Raw genomic sequence first — 17,859 nt, 5'->3', positions numbered from 1 at the left:
CCTCAACTCACATCTCTTTGAAGCTTTTCTTGGGGATATTTATACTCTCCTCGCTGTCGCCGTCGCTCTCTGTCTCTTTAAAGAAAAGGCCGTGCTGGTCTTCCTCAGGGATTTCTGTTAAACATCTCAACACCGGAGACGTTTTATGTTTAGTGTGTGTGTTTCTGTCTTTGAAAGCAGCTCATCAGCACAAACTGAGACGATGCGTCTGCAGCAACTATGGGATCACATGAAAAGCTTGTAGACTGATTGTGTGAAAAGATCATTCAACCCTGTGTTGGAGAATCCCACTCTGTCCATGTGTATGTCATAAATGAATATCTGGACAAAAACTAAAAATGATACAAAGCATCTCCTTTTAATGTCCAGTGTTGCATTTAGCAGCAGTATGAGCCTTCAGCACATTATAACCACAACATTAAGGGATAATTTACTCTAAAATACTCCATCATTGAGCGACCTGTGTGCCTGCTTGTTCTTCCAAAGCAAACAGAGTTAAAACCCTCAAACAGTCGATTCACCTATAAGTCCATTGACCAGTTAACGGCTTCCCAAACCTTTACTGGTCCCAGTTCCTCAGATGTAAAGCTCTCTTTTACTTAATTTAAAGGCAGTTAGAAAGTGTCACCTACAATTTGGGAACTTGTGTTGAGCGGCTGCAGCTGCAAAAGAGAGAGAAGCGGCGTGGGAAGAAACTGCTGCTCGAGTAAATGTGCAAGTTTGAACTGGTCTATTTATTTAATACTTAATCACGACCGGAAGCTAAAATGTATATTAAGTTAGGAGCAATCCAGCAGGAGAAAAAAACGTACATGGAAGCACTTCAATCATATTTTAAATATTAGACTAATGAAATATCATTCAGTGGCTGTTTTAATGTGCATTAGCTTTATCCCTAACATGATGCTGACTTTACATTCATTATAATTCATGTTGATTAAACTGAATGTGTTAGTTTAAAAAAAAAAAATTTGATAACTCACGGCGTCTTATTTGAGTGCTCTCTGCAGTGGTGGTGGAAAATCTACAAATGATGACTTTGACACAGATTTGTATTTTGATTTTTTTTTATCATAATTATAAAAGACTTTTGCAAAGCGGTCAGAGCAGCACAGAGACGCAACGTTTCTTCTTTTAATTCGGTAACCGCTCAAACACACGCGTGAGACGGGCTGAATGAATGAGGAAGTCGAATGAGGGTTTTATATTCTAGAGGGAGGAGACAGAGCGAAACTCTGAGTTTCCTGAAAACCTGCTCACGACCAGGTTTGGTTCATAGAGTCTGTTACTACGGTAACTGACCGAGAGCTTAAGTTACCTCTCTCTGTGAAACAGGCTAGAGTTACCCCTCTTTCTCTGGTTTGAGTTACCTCCCTTTGTGAAACGGAAAACTCAGAGTTTCCCTCATTTCAGGGTTAACAGACTCAGAGTTTTCAATAAACCTGCTTTGTGAAACGGACCCCTGGTTGTAACAGTGAAGCTTTCCTTGCTGCTGTTGTTGTTAATAAAGTGTGAGAAGAAGTGCAGCAGCAGCTGCTGTCTGCTCGCTCATCTGGACCCATCCAGAAATATTTAAATCCTCCTCTGGACCTCATCGTTCAGATTATTTTCCGCCCCCGACTGTGTGTGTGTGAGTGTGTGTCTTTCGGTTGTGTATGCGGCCTGTATCGAGCTGCTGTTGGGCGTGTGAGAAACAGCCCGAGGTGTGGAAACCCGTCGTTAACGCTGATGATTAGCGTCATTTTCATAACTCAACGCATCACTGATTCAATCAATAGAGACTGTTAGCGAGAGTTTCACTTTCTGAGCTGCAGCAAAGGGGTGTGTGTGTGTGTGTGTGTGTGTGTGTTTCCATGTGCACAAGACTGTGTGTTTGTGTGTTTGTGTGTGTGTGTACCAAAGCTTGCACCTGGCTCCTTGTATGTGCCCCAAAGCCCAGAGGGGTGCAATAAAGAACGCCTTGTCCCAAAAAGTGCAATGCATGACACACACACATACACACACACAAACTATGCAGGTGTGTTGACAACAGATGATTATGTGAAAGTGTGTGTGACCTGTTTAAGATGGCACATACATGCGTGAGAAACTTCTGCTGTGTGTGTGTGTGTGTGTGTGTGTGTGTGTGTGTGTGTGTGTGTGTGTGTTGGTCCGGGATGACTCCACTCCCCTGGCATTTCCTTGGGGGGGAAGTCGCGTTTCCCTCGTCTTGCTTCTAACTGGCTCTCATCTTCCACACAAACACGCACACACAAAATGTTATCCCGACTTCTTCCTCTTCCTCCTCCTCTTTAAACTCTCTGACACTGAGCCTTCTCTCTCTCCTTCCTCCTCCTGCTCATCTTCACGTTCTTTCTTTCTTTCTGTTTCCAGACTTCCTGCGTTTTCTGGCAGCAGCTGAAGAGTATGGATAACAAATTATTTCCAGAAAGGAAAAGAACAGATTAAAAATGTTTGAAAAAGTGGGAGGAGAAAAATGTTGCTATGAGATGTTGCGGCCAGTATTTCTTTTCTTTTAATCAGACAGAAGTGAGAAAGCAGGGAAGAAAACATGTGTAACGTCTTTGTTTCCATGCACACAAATGTTCCACTGTTGTTGTATATTCGTCACTACTCTGGAGTTTTATGTAGGTCATGTAGACGGTATACAGACTTGCTGATATTGATCAAGTTGTAGGCGCATTCTTTGCACATGTGCACCATGCATTTGGAATTCAAGTCTTTGTTGTTGTTTTTCCGTCAGTTTGTGACACCTGTGCTCTTTCTTGTCCCCGATCAGCACTGTATGTTGTAAACAGAACAACTAGCCAACAGCTTGCCAACCAGGCTGGAGTTAGAGTATGCATGGCTGCATGTGATAGAGATTATTAGTGGAATATTCATTTTACATTAGACATGTAAACAGCTCAGTAGGAATATTGTCTCTTTTTGAAAAAGGGCAAAAACTGTATTTTATACATGTTATGTTGTGGTAGAATAATTATCAAAGGTTAACCCTTTAAACTTATAATCTTGAACATTTCACTTTCGTTCTCTTTGGCGACACCTGTGGTGATAAACAGTAATTGCGGGAGCACACTTCCCAGATATCCAGACAGTGCTGCATGTGTGACGTCCACGGTTGGCTCCGGTTGTACCTCTTGATTTTACTGGCTGACGGTCGCTTTCCTTTTCAGACTGTTTGCTTCATCTGAGCGTCAAGTTTAACTTATTTTTGAAGTTGTATCTGTAGTCATCCATCTTTTCTTTGTTTGTTCAGCCAGAGTAGATTACTGTTTACTCGCAACACTTACAGAGAGCGGAAAAGCAGCCGCTTAGCTCCGCCTACCCTCTCTGGCAGACCAACCACTGCTGGCTGATGGAAAACGCGTCGCTAACTGGGCGCTGCTTGGGATTTTTTCGCCACAGACACCCAGTCTGTAATACTGCAAATGCAAAGGCTTTCACCAGTGAAATAAAAAGCTTCGACATTATTGCTTTAATTCCAAGTCATACTTTCCTACAACGGATGAATGTAAAAGCAGTAATCACTTCTTGTTCACTTCCAACTCCTGTTGTAATTCGCCTCTTTAGCTGCTAAATGAGCCACTATGTTCACCAGCGAGTCGCTAACTGTGTCTGGTTTGGTGCTGAGCAGGTAGCAGGCAGTGTACAGCGTGTTTTTAAAGCTCATTAACTGGAAAGAACTTCCTGCTGCAGTTGGAAACAAGACAATAAGAGCGGGCAGACTGAAACAAAATAATAAAGTGGCAGTAAAGCAAAAAACAAATGTTGTCGTTGAGTCAAAATGATTTAAACAGAAACCATCAAATCCAAACTGGCAACAGAACACAGTCTGTTCTCTGAGCCCTTCAGCACGCAGCATCCAAACTGACCACAGATCAGTGTCTGGCTTCAGCTCTTTCATTTTAATGAGAAGCACAGATCTCCGTCTTCCCTTCCCCATTTGAGTGGAAGCTTAAAGGTCAAAGGTCACGCCAGCTGGAGGATCATGAAGGGGGGTCTGCCTTATGAACTGAGGGGTCAGGTCCCCGCAGTCTGAGCGAGGGACCTCATTAAATCTGTTGTCTGCTGCGTTGGAGGGTCAGGATCGGAGCTGAGGAGGGATCAGAGCGGCGGAAGCTCTCAAGGTTAAGATGCGACTGTTTGAAAGGTCCGCTTAGGGACTCGTTAAGACTTCATGACGGTGGTTTTAATTACCTGCTTTTATTGTTTCAAACTGCTGCAGACGTGCTTCAGCAGCAACAGTCTGTGAAACTGTCGGCACATAAACGAGTGACCCCACGTGTCTCTAAGGAAGCAGGTTGGAGGCCGGTGAGCGTTCGTCAAAGATACAGGAAGTAGTGCTTTACAACCAATGAATGAATACATTATCTTGAGATCAAACCATGAAAACACTGATTGATAACGATGAAGAGAAAGATGTGAGGATTTTCTTTGACTTATGTGATTGGAAACTGAATAACTTTAGGAAGCTGTGGACGTTTTATAAACAATACTGAAGAAGAGGAAAAATGATCTGCAGACGACTTCAGCAAATCATCAGCTGAAGCCGCAGTGCTGACGTTCCCCTGGGCTCTTTAAGATCCTGATGCACATTTCTAATATTTTGTGACCATTTATAGAAATTTTCAGTAATAAAGAACAGGAATAGTAGTTGCAGAGTCTGCACTTTGTAACACATGCTGTATACAGTCCACATTCTGCATGTGCATGCTCTCCTGCTGCGCTGAAGCTGTCTGAATCAGGCCAAAGATGCTTTAACCGCCGACCTTTATATACTCCATCAAATAGAAAAATTGTGCATATTTGTTTGTTTTTATTGTATATATTGACTGAAATTGAGAATGAATTGCTGTTTGAAACATGTGGACAGGAGAAATATTTCTCAGGGAAACTCTGTAGAATCTCTGTAGATTCCAGCTTGAATTCAGAGACGTTAAATGATTTGACTCGTACTCGACTGTGAAAATCCACAGAAGCTCAAACCACGGGTGTATTGTTGTCTGAGACTTTGAGTAAAGCAAACCATCTCCCACAAACACTAACCTCCCTCGAGGGCGTCTGAAAAAGTGTGTAGAGACCATGTGAGTGTAAAACTCTCAGTGTAAGGCCTCTCGCCTGCCGAGCCCTGCGGGCTTATTCATGAAGGGTAACTCAGGTCCAGACGTCCCGCACAGACTCGGCCGAGCGCTGGATCCTGGTCATGGGAGAGTCTGATGACAGAGTGGAGTCAGCTGGGAGTGTTAACAGAGACCTTCAATAACGACGTTATTTAAATTCATGGGTTGTAAAAGCTTTGAATCTCTTAGATCTGCTGTTTGTCCCGTAGGAAACAGCAGCATGCAGATGCTCTTTAATAGAACCACAGCAGCTTTTTTCCACATGTTTTCCTTTTCAGTTCAGTTCCTAGAAATCTTGTAGTGTGGCTTCAGTGAAGAACTTAATTCCCCCCCGGATAATGTGTGGTTGAGGTGAAGAGGTTCAAGGATCACAGCTGAGTCTGGTTTTCTGTGGACTAAGCACTTAATTACGGCTGTTCTGTGAGAATATTTGAGCAGCGAAACCAGAATTTTAATGGGAGAAATTGAAGTATAAAACAAAGTGGATTTGTCATTAAGATATCTGCTTCTAAAGGTATACAGACGTTGCTTACAGATTAGTAAATATGAAGGGTGTAAGGATGCAGTGGGATCACTACAAATGGGCAGGAATATATTCTTACAGAGCTAAATAACGGCCCACAATGGCTTGTTGGAAAGATCGGGAGTTGTACAGATTGAGGCGACAACCACACATGTATGTTTTTCTTTTAAAGTGTCACATTTTTGCCACGTTAAAGGCTGTTGTTGAGACTTCTTTGGTGTTTTTGTGCCTTTAAAACTGAGACTTTTGAACATGTTTCAGTTTGTAAACTGCAGCATTGCATTTCAGTCAGACAACTCACGTTTGTAATAGTTTGAAACATTTATTGCAGCAGCAGGACGTAGCTTGTGTTTGCCATCTGAACCCCGACCTCATCGCTCCTTGCTGATCTATTATACATGCAGAAATGTAAAGACGCTTGAGTCACCTGCCTGAAGTAGCTCGCAGACGTGCTTAAAAGGAGACTTTTGAAAAACAATGATGTAGACTCCTGACGTAACTTCCTGAGTGGGTCTTAAAGGAGCAGTTCGCCCCTGGAAAAAGCCACTGTCATTCAAAGCTGGTGTTCTCTGTAATCAGTAGAAGCAATAATATTTGAAGTTGGTGCCATAGCTGCGGAGAAAGTTGTACAAACAGCTCGTGGTTTCGCCCATTCTGCATTCCTACAACACCCAGAGTGCATTGCGCCCCTCCCTCTGAAAGGAACGGCCCAGTGAGAGACGCTGGAGTGAAATACTACCGTTTCTCTGCAGGCGGTACAGAATCTGAAATACGACGAGAATATACCTGTGGATCGTCTAAATCGGAGGCGGGCGTCCTAGATTGAGGAAGTGTAGTTTAGCGAGCTCCCTGGCCTCCGCCAGATGTACGCGCTTTACTTAGTCTGGTTGTGGTTTTCCAGGGCCCGTTGGAGAAGCGGATAGCGTCCTACAAAGCTTTCCGTAATAGCATGTTAGGACTGAGGTTGATAATCAGCGTACTGGCCCTTTAACAGTCTTAATGTGGCCTTCCACAATTCGTCAATCCCCTCTTGACACCAGCTTTGACTGTGAGCATTGAATTCAACACGAATAACTCGTTACAAGTGCTGCTGACCTTGTTGCCTTTATGCTTCTAAAATCTTTTGCTTACACACAAAAGATGCTTGAACACGTGTGCGGATGGAGATCGTTATCCTCTCTAAACACTGGACGTGGCCTGACTTCCTGTACTCACCATAGTTGTGCATGTTCAGGGTTTTTCTGTGCAGTCAGTGATTCCTGATGTATCCCCACATCTCATTAATAACCATTACTGGGAGATGATATCATACCTGAAAAGGACTGATGGTTAGAACCATAAAACCCAGGTGATAGAAACCAACCTGGAATTTTCCTTCAAGCTACAAAAAGCTTCAACAGCTGACTCCGTCTCCTCTCCTGATGGACTGTCCCTCCGTCTCTGTCCTGCCTTTCATGTGTCCATTCTGACCAGGTGTGTGTGACTGACTGTGTGTGTGTGTGTGTGTGTGTGTGTGTGTGTCTCGATTCTGAACAAAGAAACCAGAGAAGATGATGATGTCATCCTTTAACCGTTGTGAGGCTGTCTGTGTGTCGGCGGCTGGGGGGGGATTCTGTAATTATTACAGTCTGCTTTCTGAGGTCACCTTTTTCACACACGCAGAGGAGACACATGCACACACACACACACACACACACGCACACACACACACAGGAATTTTCTTGTTGATTGTTTCCTTCGACCAGCAGCTTCAGATAAAGAAAAAAATCCGGATGCGGATGCAGTAAAATCTGTTTTCACGCTGAATCTCTTCCTTCAGGTTTAACACCAAGACATCGCTGTCAGAACACACACCTTCTCCTTTACACACGTGCACACACACACACACACACACACACACACACACACACACACACACACACACACACACACACACACACACACGCACACACACACCATTAGTGGTTTGTTTCCCCTCCAGGACTCGTATGAAACTGAAACTAAGGAGGGAAAGAGACGTGTGTGTGAAGATATTCATTCATCAGCGTCTGTCATGATGTCATCGTTCGCCGTTCATGCAGAAGCTCCTGTGCAGTGTGTAGGCCTCAGCGTGAGTGTGTGTGTGTCTGTCAGGTTGGGAGGTGTGTAGCACTAAATGTGTGTGTGCAGAAATTAAGTCTTCAGTTTGGACAAATGATGTACACTGTAAGAGCGTACAATGTGTGTGTGTGTGTGTGTGTGTGTGTGTGTGTGTGTGTGTTATGAATAAACTCAGTTAACACTCATTTTTAAGAGAGATGTCAGTACCTCTGTGTGTGTGCGTGCGTGTGTGTGTGTGTGTGTGTGTGTGTATGTGTGTATGTGTGTGACTTAGAAAGCGATGACTCAGCAGTGCTACAGTAAGATGGATGCTGGAGTTTAATGGAGCCTGATGGAGGTCGGTGTGTGCTGACCTTCTGTGGCTGAAAAGAACAGAGACACCACACTCTTAAAACACACACACACACACACACACACACACACACACACACACACACACACACACACACACACACACACACACACACACTAGTCCACTACATTTCCATTTACACACCACAGTTCAAGGATGACCAAATCACTTTCAGGACTTCGGCCTGTTTTTGGTTTCATCTTCTGTTAAGTCCAAGTCACTGATTTGTTTATCTCATTTTTTCCAAGCAGCAGAAAATCAAAATGTCACTGAGGTTTTTGTTTAACAAAATAGTTCATACGTAAATACTTTTTCTGACAACTCACAGAAATATAGTCCTGACATATCATCACTTTAGAAAGTTGTTGTGGCTAACATGTTAGAAGAAGAAGAAAGAAGAAGATGTACTTTATTAATCCCTTTTGGGAGATTACATTTTTCACTGTTAGTACAAACATGCTGCACACACATAGACCCGAAGTACACAAACAGGTCTCTTGTTTGGGGTTTTTAGTGCCTTACACAAGGAAATGAACTTGCACCCCTCCAGCTACTAGCCCCAATTCCATGCTTGGGACTACCGGGACTTGAATTTGCCACCCTTGAACTCGCCACCCTCTGGTTCATGAGCCTACCCCAATGTAGCCAACATTTCCCTCTGTACAGATCAAGCAGAAGATAATTTAGCACCAACTTTGGCCCTCCTTTTAACTCTGGTTTGGTCTCTACAGCATCCTGAGAAATGATATCCCCCTTTAGCTGCTAGATGCTCCGCCATTTTCACCAGCTAACTCTGTCCTTGTGCAGTTTGGTGCTGCAGAGGTGGTGCAGAATTTATCTGGATAAGCGACCCCTTACTGCAACCAACCCCTTTCAAAGTGCTATTTTCTGGATTCATTTCTATCTTAAAACTGTTCTTTAATGCAAGTTAAGTTTTAATATGTGAATCTTAAAGTCTAAATTATCATAACTTTACGAAGCTGCTCCATATTAGATTCAACAAAGTGCTTTAAAGGATTTAGTTTCAAAGACTTTCAGTAACTTTCCCTGTGAAGGAACTCTTTAGTCTCCTCTGCCCTGAAACTGCTCTGTTTATCTTTCCCTTCCACTCCCCTTCACTGCTGTTTGTCCTGTCCCTCAACTGTCCCTCCTTTCCCTTTGTTTTGATACATCTGATACTGTTCGACATCAGCCCACCTACACTTTGCTTTTATCGCTATGTTTCCAAGTTCACTCTGCACCATCGCTCCTCTTTTCTTGCTTATAACTTCCAGATTCACACAAGACGTCATGTGTCCTCCTCCGTTATCTTTACTGTTTCTTTTAATCTTTGCCTTCTGCTTGTTGCATCATGAGTTTCCCTCGAGTTCGGTTCACTCTCTCCTCCGGTTTCTCTCCTCCTGCACCTCTCCGTTCCCATCCAGTTGTTCCCACAGTCAGACACCAGCAGAGATTTGCTTCCTCGTCATCTCTGCAGTCTCTCAATCAGCCCTGACCTTTTGGCCTGCCTCCACACACACACACACACACACATACGTCCCTTTTGGCTAAACCAAAATAGGTTAATCCTTCATCACTCAAACTGTGGACCGCGCCAACTCATTCAGGAGCGGGGGGGATCGGAGGCTCAGGTGTCACAGTCCCGTTTCACATAAAGGAAACTTGATCATGGTGCAGTTCAGACACACACAGACTAAGAACATAATGCAGACAGACTCACACGCTCGCTCTCTGTCTGTTAGTTTTCCTCTCCAGTTTTCCATCTGTGAAAACATTTGAGCTAATGTTGTTAACACACAGAGGTTTTGTGTTAATCAAAGTACTGACCTGTGCTGCTAGCATAATGGTATGCTAGCGCTATTTTAGAGGCAATAAAAGTTTACTCTGTTAACAGTATTTACTCGAAGAATACGTTTTGGGTTTTTTTAACTTGATTTTGGAGGATGTTAATCATTATTCTTTACATACTGCAGCTTTTCCTCTCGTTGTGTTGTACATTAATTTGTTACACAGGTTAGCCAGAGCTAACGTGACGCTTCCACAGTCCAAGTTTGCTGATAGAAGTTGTTTGCTAAAGTTTCATCCATGTTTATGAACGTATTTTTCTTAATATTTGCTCAGATTGTGTTTGTGGTTGTGCTTTGGTGGAGCAAGTATTACTGGTAGTCGTGTGTAGTTTCCTTACATCGCTGAAAGAATCACAGATTTGTTGTTTTGGTCCATGTTTCTATGTTAGCATAGCGCTAAGCTAATGCTAGTCTGAATGCAGGCTTAGGTAAAGTGTAATATTATTTCTAAGAGATTTAAACAAGAAATTCTAACACCTTTATTACATTATCTGTACTGGCATCTTGCTGACTCCTAAAACAAAAAGTTGATATTAGCTTAAAATAAGTCCTGTTAGCTTCTTGCTATTTGATGTGAAACAATTCCAGAGGCAATCATCCCTTGGGTACCTCTTGACAGTAATTTTATCTGCAGGTGTAAAAAACAAAATATAAAAGCTCTTGAATGGAGTTGTTAAACAAAAAAGTGTCTGTAGTTAGTTAGCTTCTTACAAAAAGCAACTGTTAGCTTATAGCTTCTTTCTAGCTTATTTTGAGCCTAATTTAGGGTCTTTTACACTTCTTGTCTTCCTTCTTTTTGGGCTGAATTTCATAAGTGCCTCAAGAGTTGGATTATTCTGCTTGAACATGCTTAAGGCTACATCCTTGTTGGATAAAGCTAATGTAGAAGAAATGTTACCTATTGCTGACTCGCCTTTTCAAAGTATTTACAGTCTCTCATTTATGACGGAACCTTGCAGTTTAGGAGCAACAGAGGCCCAACTTTCACACATAGTTAAACTCTCACACTTCTGCATGAGGCTCACTGTCCTTCCCTTCCCTCGGCTCACATAATATTTCACGCCTTCGTGTCATTTATGTTCTGGGAAAATCAAACTTTTTAACCAGGTTTTTGAATGTTGACTCTGTGCCTGTAAAATCAAAGAGTTGTGTTTGTGTTGCTCGCACTCGTCCCACTGAACGTTTGCTCGGTTATGCATTGCTGAAGGTTTGGACCCTCGCCTGTGATTGTCCACGCTATTGTCGAGGCAAATCACTTGTTATGAATGTGGTTTTTGTTTTCTCATGACCAACCAAATCACCCTGAATGTTTTCTCTGCCTGTGTCTGAAAATAGCTTTGATTCCTAGCAGCAATTTGCACTGTTGCTTTTGCTGTTATTGCTTCTGGCTTCTTTTAGCAACACTGAAAAAGAAAAGTACCATTCGCTTTGTCATATTGTTCTGTGAATTGTCTTATAACTGAGGTATTTAAAGTTTAACAAAAAGCAAGTTGGCTCAAGAGTTTACCTTTAACTTATCTCTCCTCTCATCTGTTTTTCTCTGCAGGGTCGACATGTCAAGACGGGGCAGCTGGCGGCCATCAAGGTCATGGACGTCACCGAGGTCAGTAAACACAGCCAGATGTATATCTTTTAATATTTTGTTGTCGTTAGTTTTTAGGTTTTCTCATTCAAATTTAATTCAATTTTAGGATGAATACATCAGTTGTTTTACAGGTTAGAGAATCAGAAATACTTTATCAATCCCCGGGGGGGAATTTGGGCATTACAGAGAAAGCATAGAGAAATGTATGGCATAAAATAGGAGTAAGAAAAATTACAATATGTGCATTAAATAAACAATAAAAAAACTCATCACTACAGGAGATATACGATACAATGGCTCACATTTTGCAGTTTGCAGTAGTTCCTTAAGACAAACAGCTGCAGGTGCTTACTCTCCACTCAAGTGCCTCTTAAACTAGTTGCAGTCAAACCTTGCTGCAAAATAATGCAGATGCAGAATAATGCAGAGAATTTGAGGAAGATTACTCCCATCATCGCTCCTCAGACGTCTGATGGATGTTAAAGTCACATGCAGTTATTGATACACAAAGTTTTCCACTTTAGCAAAGCATAAAGACTTTTTTGCAAGATTTGAAGGGTTTTATTTTCTACACTTTTAACCAATGTTCATATTTTTTAACAGCATGATGGTGCTTTTGCCGAATTGTCGAATCTTGCAGAAAATATAAAAGCTTAGTTCTGTTGTGCATCATGCAAAGTGGTTCTTCTGTTGGCTCTGTTGTTTGAGAGATGTTAAAGTTTGCTTTTACTCGCTTATGGTAAAAGATTTCCACTGTGGAGAGAACTGAGTACAGTTGTTATTTGGGATGAATGCATGTAAAGTGCATGAGGTGGGACTAATACAGAGGCTGAAGCAGATACAAGACTCACCTGAGCAGCTGCAAAATACAGCTTTTAAAGTTTCCTGGCGTTAATCTTTATAGATAAGAAGCCATTCTTTACTCAAGCATGCAATATAACGGTTAACTGTTAATCCGACTCCTCACTGCACTCTGATTTGAATGTTTCGCTCCATAAATAGGCATCATTTTCAGCTCTATAACCAAACGGTTTCCAACCGTCTTAGAAGTTTTTTTCCTTCATTGGATGAAGCCGAGTTTGTGTTTGAAGCTCAACAGATTTTCAATTTCCTGAGGGGAGTTCAGCCAATAGTCTTTAAGATTGAAGATTAGCGTCTGACACTGGTTTTTTGTTTGTGTGTGTGTGTGTGAGTGTTTCGGAGCCCATGGGTGCATGCTTGTCAGCTTAGCACAAAGTTGAGTCAGGAGCCAGAGGGCTGTTTCTGCTGTGTAATCGGAGTCTGTGTTCCTTTGTGTGTGTTACACGCAGAGACGTCCTGCTAGTCTTATAAAACATCTCACTGCGTCCACGGTGGAAGCTGTTGGGGTATTTTTGCTGCCTTTCCTGTTACTCACCTCGACGTGAAAATGAGACAATGAGGAAAATATTCACAAACACATATTTGAGGTCCTTGACCATTTCCTGCCCAGACGCCTTAAAGAGGACCGAGTGTATCATCAAATCCTTTAATCTGGGTCAGCTGCTGCATGAAGAGGATTGTGCTGTCTGTGTTTAAGGACCCTGCTGGTTTGAGCCGTGTCTTTAAAAACTCTCATACTTAAGATATATAAGGCCACATTTACACTCAGTTCAAGCCTTGTATCAGGGTAAAATCCAGATGAGATTTAAGACATTTCATTCAAACATTTCTGCGTCTTTGATGATACAATCCGTCGTGTTTTCCTGGCACTACGTGCAAGTCAGGGTCGGCGCTCATCTCGTCCAGGAGGAGGGGGCGTCTGAAGCTGGTAGAAGAAGAAACTCTGCTACAGTTAAACAGTTTAGTAACAACAATAACAGTTTGGCTTGCTTATGCTAACAACCGTCCACAAGCTATACCACAGAAAACAGGAGTTCAATAGTATTTATATATCGGCCAGGCAGAGGTTTGATCATCTTCACAGGCTCTAAATAACTCCCCCTCCCACACAGATCAATACTGTCTCACCCACACGTCTCATTCAGATGGTGAGCTGATCAGGAGTCAGCTCGGTTCTGCAGCTCAGCGCAGCCTGAGTCTCATGTAAACATATACGAGTCTGTATTCACATATATGTTAACACTTCTAAGTTCTCCTCTGGGCGCCAAGTAGCTGATGTTAGAGTTTAAACAAACTGGAAATATGATAAAACACACACTGTTCAACTTACAATTTACAATTTAATAACTTTAATTTTGACAGTTTCCTGCATTTTAAAAGTCCAGGTTAGCACTGTAAGTTACTTATCATAGTATTGTTACACAACACAAAACTGGAAACAGAAAATTTACAGTACAAAATGTATGTTTGAATATAATCATATAAATAACAAATGTATAATTTCACTGTACATGAACAATAACTTAAAATATCTATCTGCTTCATTAATAAGGTAATCATTGATGTAGCATTTCAAATCTATTAATTATGTTTAATATAATTTGATATCTAAAAATATTCTTTAATTTTCAGTTAAATTTCATTTTCAGGACTTTATAACAGGTTAAAGGTCAAGATACAATACAGAGTAAGTTATACATGAGAGCACAAGAAGAGTTCATGGTTTGAAATGTAAGATATATAAACAGTTGTGTCTTTAAAGAGGCAGATTAACCAGCGTCGACGGAGCTGGGAGTGGTAGCGGTTACAGTGAAGAGACTTGAAGTCGGCAAATAAAAGTACAATTTAGAGAAACATCAGAGAAAGTAAACCTGATCGAGATTTGACAATCTTTGTAGCAAACAGTTGCTGACTAACACATCCAGCAAACATGCCGAACATTTAGCTTTTATTTAGAGTTCTGCTTCAGCCCATAAACACGACTCCAAATGATGGAGTACAAGTCCGACATATTCCGTCTGTCCCTGCTTTGTTTTTGCTCTTCTGCAAGTCCTGAGGGAAAGAGATCCGTATTCAGAATCAGCTGATATTCAAACCTTTGCACCGAGAAAGTGAAATTGGTGCTTTTTTGTTGAAACGAGTTAAATGCTGCAGCTGACAAGGATTCTGCAGGGTTTAAAGCTGCAGAACGTACAGTCAAAACAAACTGATAAGCTGAACTCCACAGAGTCAGGTGATCACTCTCTGTAGGTTTGTCAATACGAGCATCAGAATATGGATTATAGCCTCTTTAAAAGGTGTCTTACTAACACTGAATATACTACAGGAAGGTTTACATTTGTATCCCCGTGTCCTCTGTGGTGACTAGTTAACTTGCTGTAGCTGCACTGAGGCAGGTAACCAGACATCACTTTAAAAGGCCGCTTCAAAAAGGGAGTTCATGGAGAAATATTGAAGAGTGTTCATCCCTCTGCAGCCAGCAGGCACAAATCTCCATTCCCAGCTGCACAGATTAAAGAGAGGACATGAAGAAGGATGAGGAGCATGTGATGGGAAAATGTTTATGTATTCATACGAGCCGAGCGGCTGAAGAGAAACACACATGTAGGGAATATTCAGGACACGGCGGGTACTTTCTTTTTTTCGTGTTTACAGAGCTCCCTCTCCTCCCGCTTCAGACGCTCTCTAAAATAAACATTCTCGGTTTGTCTGGATGTTTGCCAAGAATGACAGCGGGGCAGAGGAAGTTGTTTGCAGTGGAAAAGCTCGAGATTTTCACGTGCACACGCATGTATCATTAACTCGTATGTGTGCGTGAGACCTGTGAAGGAAACCACGGGAGCTTTCGTAAACTCACGTGTCACAGATTCATAACACGGCCATACATCTCCTCTCCTGTGTGTGTGTGTGTGTGTGTGTGTGTGCGTCCAGTCTGCGTCCCGGTGCACATCCCAGCATATGTTATCTGACCCACATTCCACTTCCTGTTCCATATACAAAGTGAGAGAGCGGCTGAGGAGGGAAGAGAGACTCTACAGCGAGCCGGGCTGGACTTTATAGGCATTTTGTTATATAATTAATGACTTATTTTAGTTGAGATTAAATATTTTGTTGCATTTTCTCAAAGTAAAGAAGAATCTGATTGCAAAAAACGGGCTGGAAACAGAACTATTAAAAAACAAATGAACCTAAAATGACATTATTTGGCTGTCACTCCTTGTCGTTTAAAGACATGTGTGCCGTCATAGAGCTGAGTTACCCTCCTCAGTCAGTTGTAGTCCTCAGCATATACGCTGCATCTCTGCATCGTGTCTTTTGCAGTGGATGAGCAGCAGCATGTGTGCGGTCTTGAGGCTGTAACATGCTCCTTCATGCAGAACGTGGGGGGGAATGTGCCGAGGGTCGTGCAGGGACGTTCACGCAGCTTCTTCATGATTCTTGTGTTAACTGTCCTGATAACTTGTTTTTATTTGCACTTTATATTTGCGTCCTTTACCTTCTGAAATGTGAGAAACTGCTGCTGCTAATTTTCACATTTCCTCATTAATCGCTCTCGTATTTATTCGCTCTTGTATGCACTCTGTTGGAATGTTTTATCGCTCTGTTTGCACCCTGACTCGACAAAAGCTGAATCAACCAATCAGGTGGTTTAATGCGCAGCTCAGCACGGCGCTTTGTTGGGTGTGTGTGTGTGTGTGTGTGTGTGTGTGTGTGCATCGGCTCCCCTGCAGGCCGACAGTTGGTGAGGATTCAGATTGAAATCAGCCGTGCGTTCAGCAGCACACGAGGGCTGAACTGTCGAGTGTAACGACGACACGATGAGAAACAGGAAGTGTATTTTACAGATGAATCAGTTAATTTATTATCAGACGCCAGAAGCAGATTGAAATACTCACAGAGAGGATTTTACAACTGTGGAAAGGATGTCACTCATTGTGACATTTGCATTGTAAATTATAGAAGTACTGTGCTCTACTGCATCATTGGACTCCCTCCATTTGAATGAAGAGGACCACAAAGGGAACTCTAAGTGGCCTTACCTTAAGCGCCTACCTTAATGTAGGTTCAAGTCGTGCTCCAAGAGTGGCATTGTGGCTGGTAGCTGGAGAGGTGCCAGCTCCTTACCCAGCCTCCGTCGAGGTGTCACCGAATCCCCAACTGCTCGTGGTGCATGTCCTTGTGCAGCCCCCTCGCTCTGACATCTCTCCATTAGTTCGTCTCCACACAGTCCTGTTTGTGTATTTCAGGCCTATGTTTGTAAAAACAGAGTGAAAACATTGGATTTCCCCTCGGGGATGATTTAAGTATCGCTTCCTCTTCTTCTTTGCGCAATCGTGACTCCAGTTTTAAAAGTGTGGAAGAAGAAGATGCAGAGAGATTTGAGTTTGTTCTTCAATCTCTCGTTCCAGGGGACGGGTCAAACCGCTGACCTTTGTAACCCTAAGCTCTCCCTCTGCTTGCTTTTGGTGATACACACAATTTTCTGTGTTTGTCTGTGAATGCAGCAGTACGCTTTGTGTCAGGGTGTTCGTATCAAAAGTATAGACACAGGACTGACGTGGCTTATCATGAGAGCTAAGGTTTTGGGGCATTTTGTCTTTATTTATAGGACAGCTGAAGATAGAAATATTGGGAGGACGGAGTGGAGGATGACATGCAGCAAATGGCCGAGGGCGGGAGTAGAGAACTGTGGCCTCTGTATATTAGGCGCCTGTTCTACCAGCTGAGCTAAATCAGCTACGGTTTTAATGCCACTTTTTGTGTCCTGTTTGATGGGTTCGAAGCAGCATTGTTTTTGTGGTGTGATATGCTGTAAAGCAGCATACCCATACATCCATTATCTACAGCACTCATCCTGTTCAGGGTCGCGTGGAGGCTGGAGCCTGTCTCAGCTGTCATTGGGCGAGAGGCAGGGTTACACCTGGACTCACACACAGAGACAGACAACCTTTCATGCCCACATTCACACCAATTTAGAGTCACCAGTGAACCCACGCATGCCCGGGAGAGCATGCAAACTCCACACAGAAAGGCCCCCTACGTCCAAACTGCAGCGATGTGAGGCGACACCACTGCACCACCGTGCAGCCAGCATTGTATCTCTGTATATCAATATTTCCTCTCCAGGAATCTTTTAATTGTGCGTGTATAATGTGTCTCTGGGTGGTAAGAGCAGCTGATACAAGGGGAGGAATATCAGCGAGTGAAACCTTAGACAGAGCGAGCGAGCGAGCTGAGATAAGGAGAGAGAATCAGCGAGAGAAGGTTCAGATGAAGTGCAGTGGGATTATGGGAGGGGCTACCGCTGCTCGCCTGTTCCTCTGTCCACCTCCATCGCTCACATTTATACGCTTTACTCCTCTGTCCATCCGTCCCTCCCTCTGTTTTTTGTTGCAATCGTCCACATTCTTGCCTCTGTTTTCTCCTCTTCTCTTCCCTTTTCTTGCACACACCCTGCTCGTTCTCCT

General features: G+C 42.8%; 1 protein-coding gene across 6 annotated transcripts in view; it reads left to right on the top strand.

The window, feature by feature from the left end:
• map4k4 (mitogen-activated protein kinase kinase kinase kinase 4) overlaps positions 1-17,859 on the top strand; it is a 109,553-nt gene that overhangs the window by 46,050 nt on the left and 45,644 nt on the right. For all 6 annotated transcript variants that reach the window (XM_069662856.1, XM_069662853.1, XM_069662855.1 and 3 more), the window contains exon 3: positions 11,492-11,548. In XM_069662856.1, coding sequence (XP_069518957.1) covers positions 11,492-11,548 — 57 coding nt within the window. The remainder of the gene's footprint in view (positions 1-11,491; positions 11,549-17,859) is intronic.

This window comes from Semicossyphus pulcher, unplaced genomic scaffold (genome assembly GCF_022749685.1).
Source record: "Semicossyphus pulcher isolate SPU_LCO1_2020_fin unplaced genomic scaffold, fSemPul1.0.p SCAF_15, whole genome shotgun sequence".
NCBI classification, from domain to species: Eukaryota; Metazoa; Chordata; class Actinopteri; order Labriformes; family Labridae; genus Semicossyphus; species Semicossyphus pulcher.
This window is presented reverse-complemented; position numbering and strand designations above follow the sequence as displayed.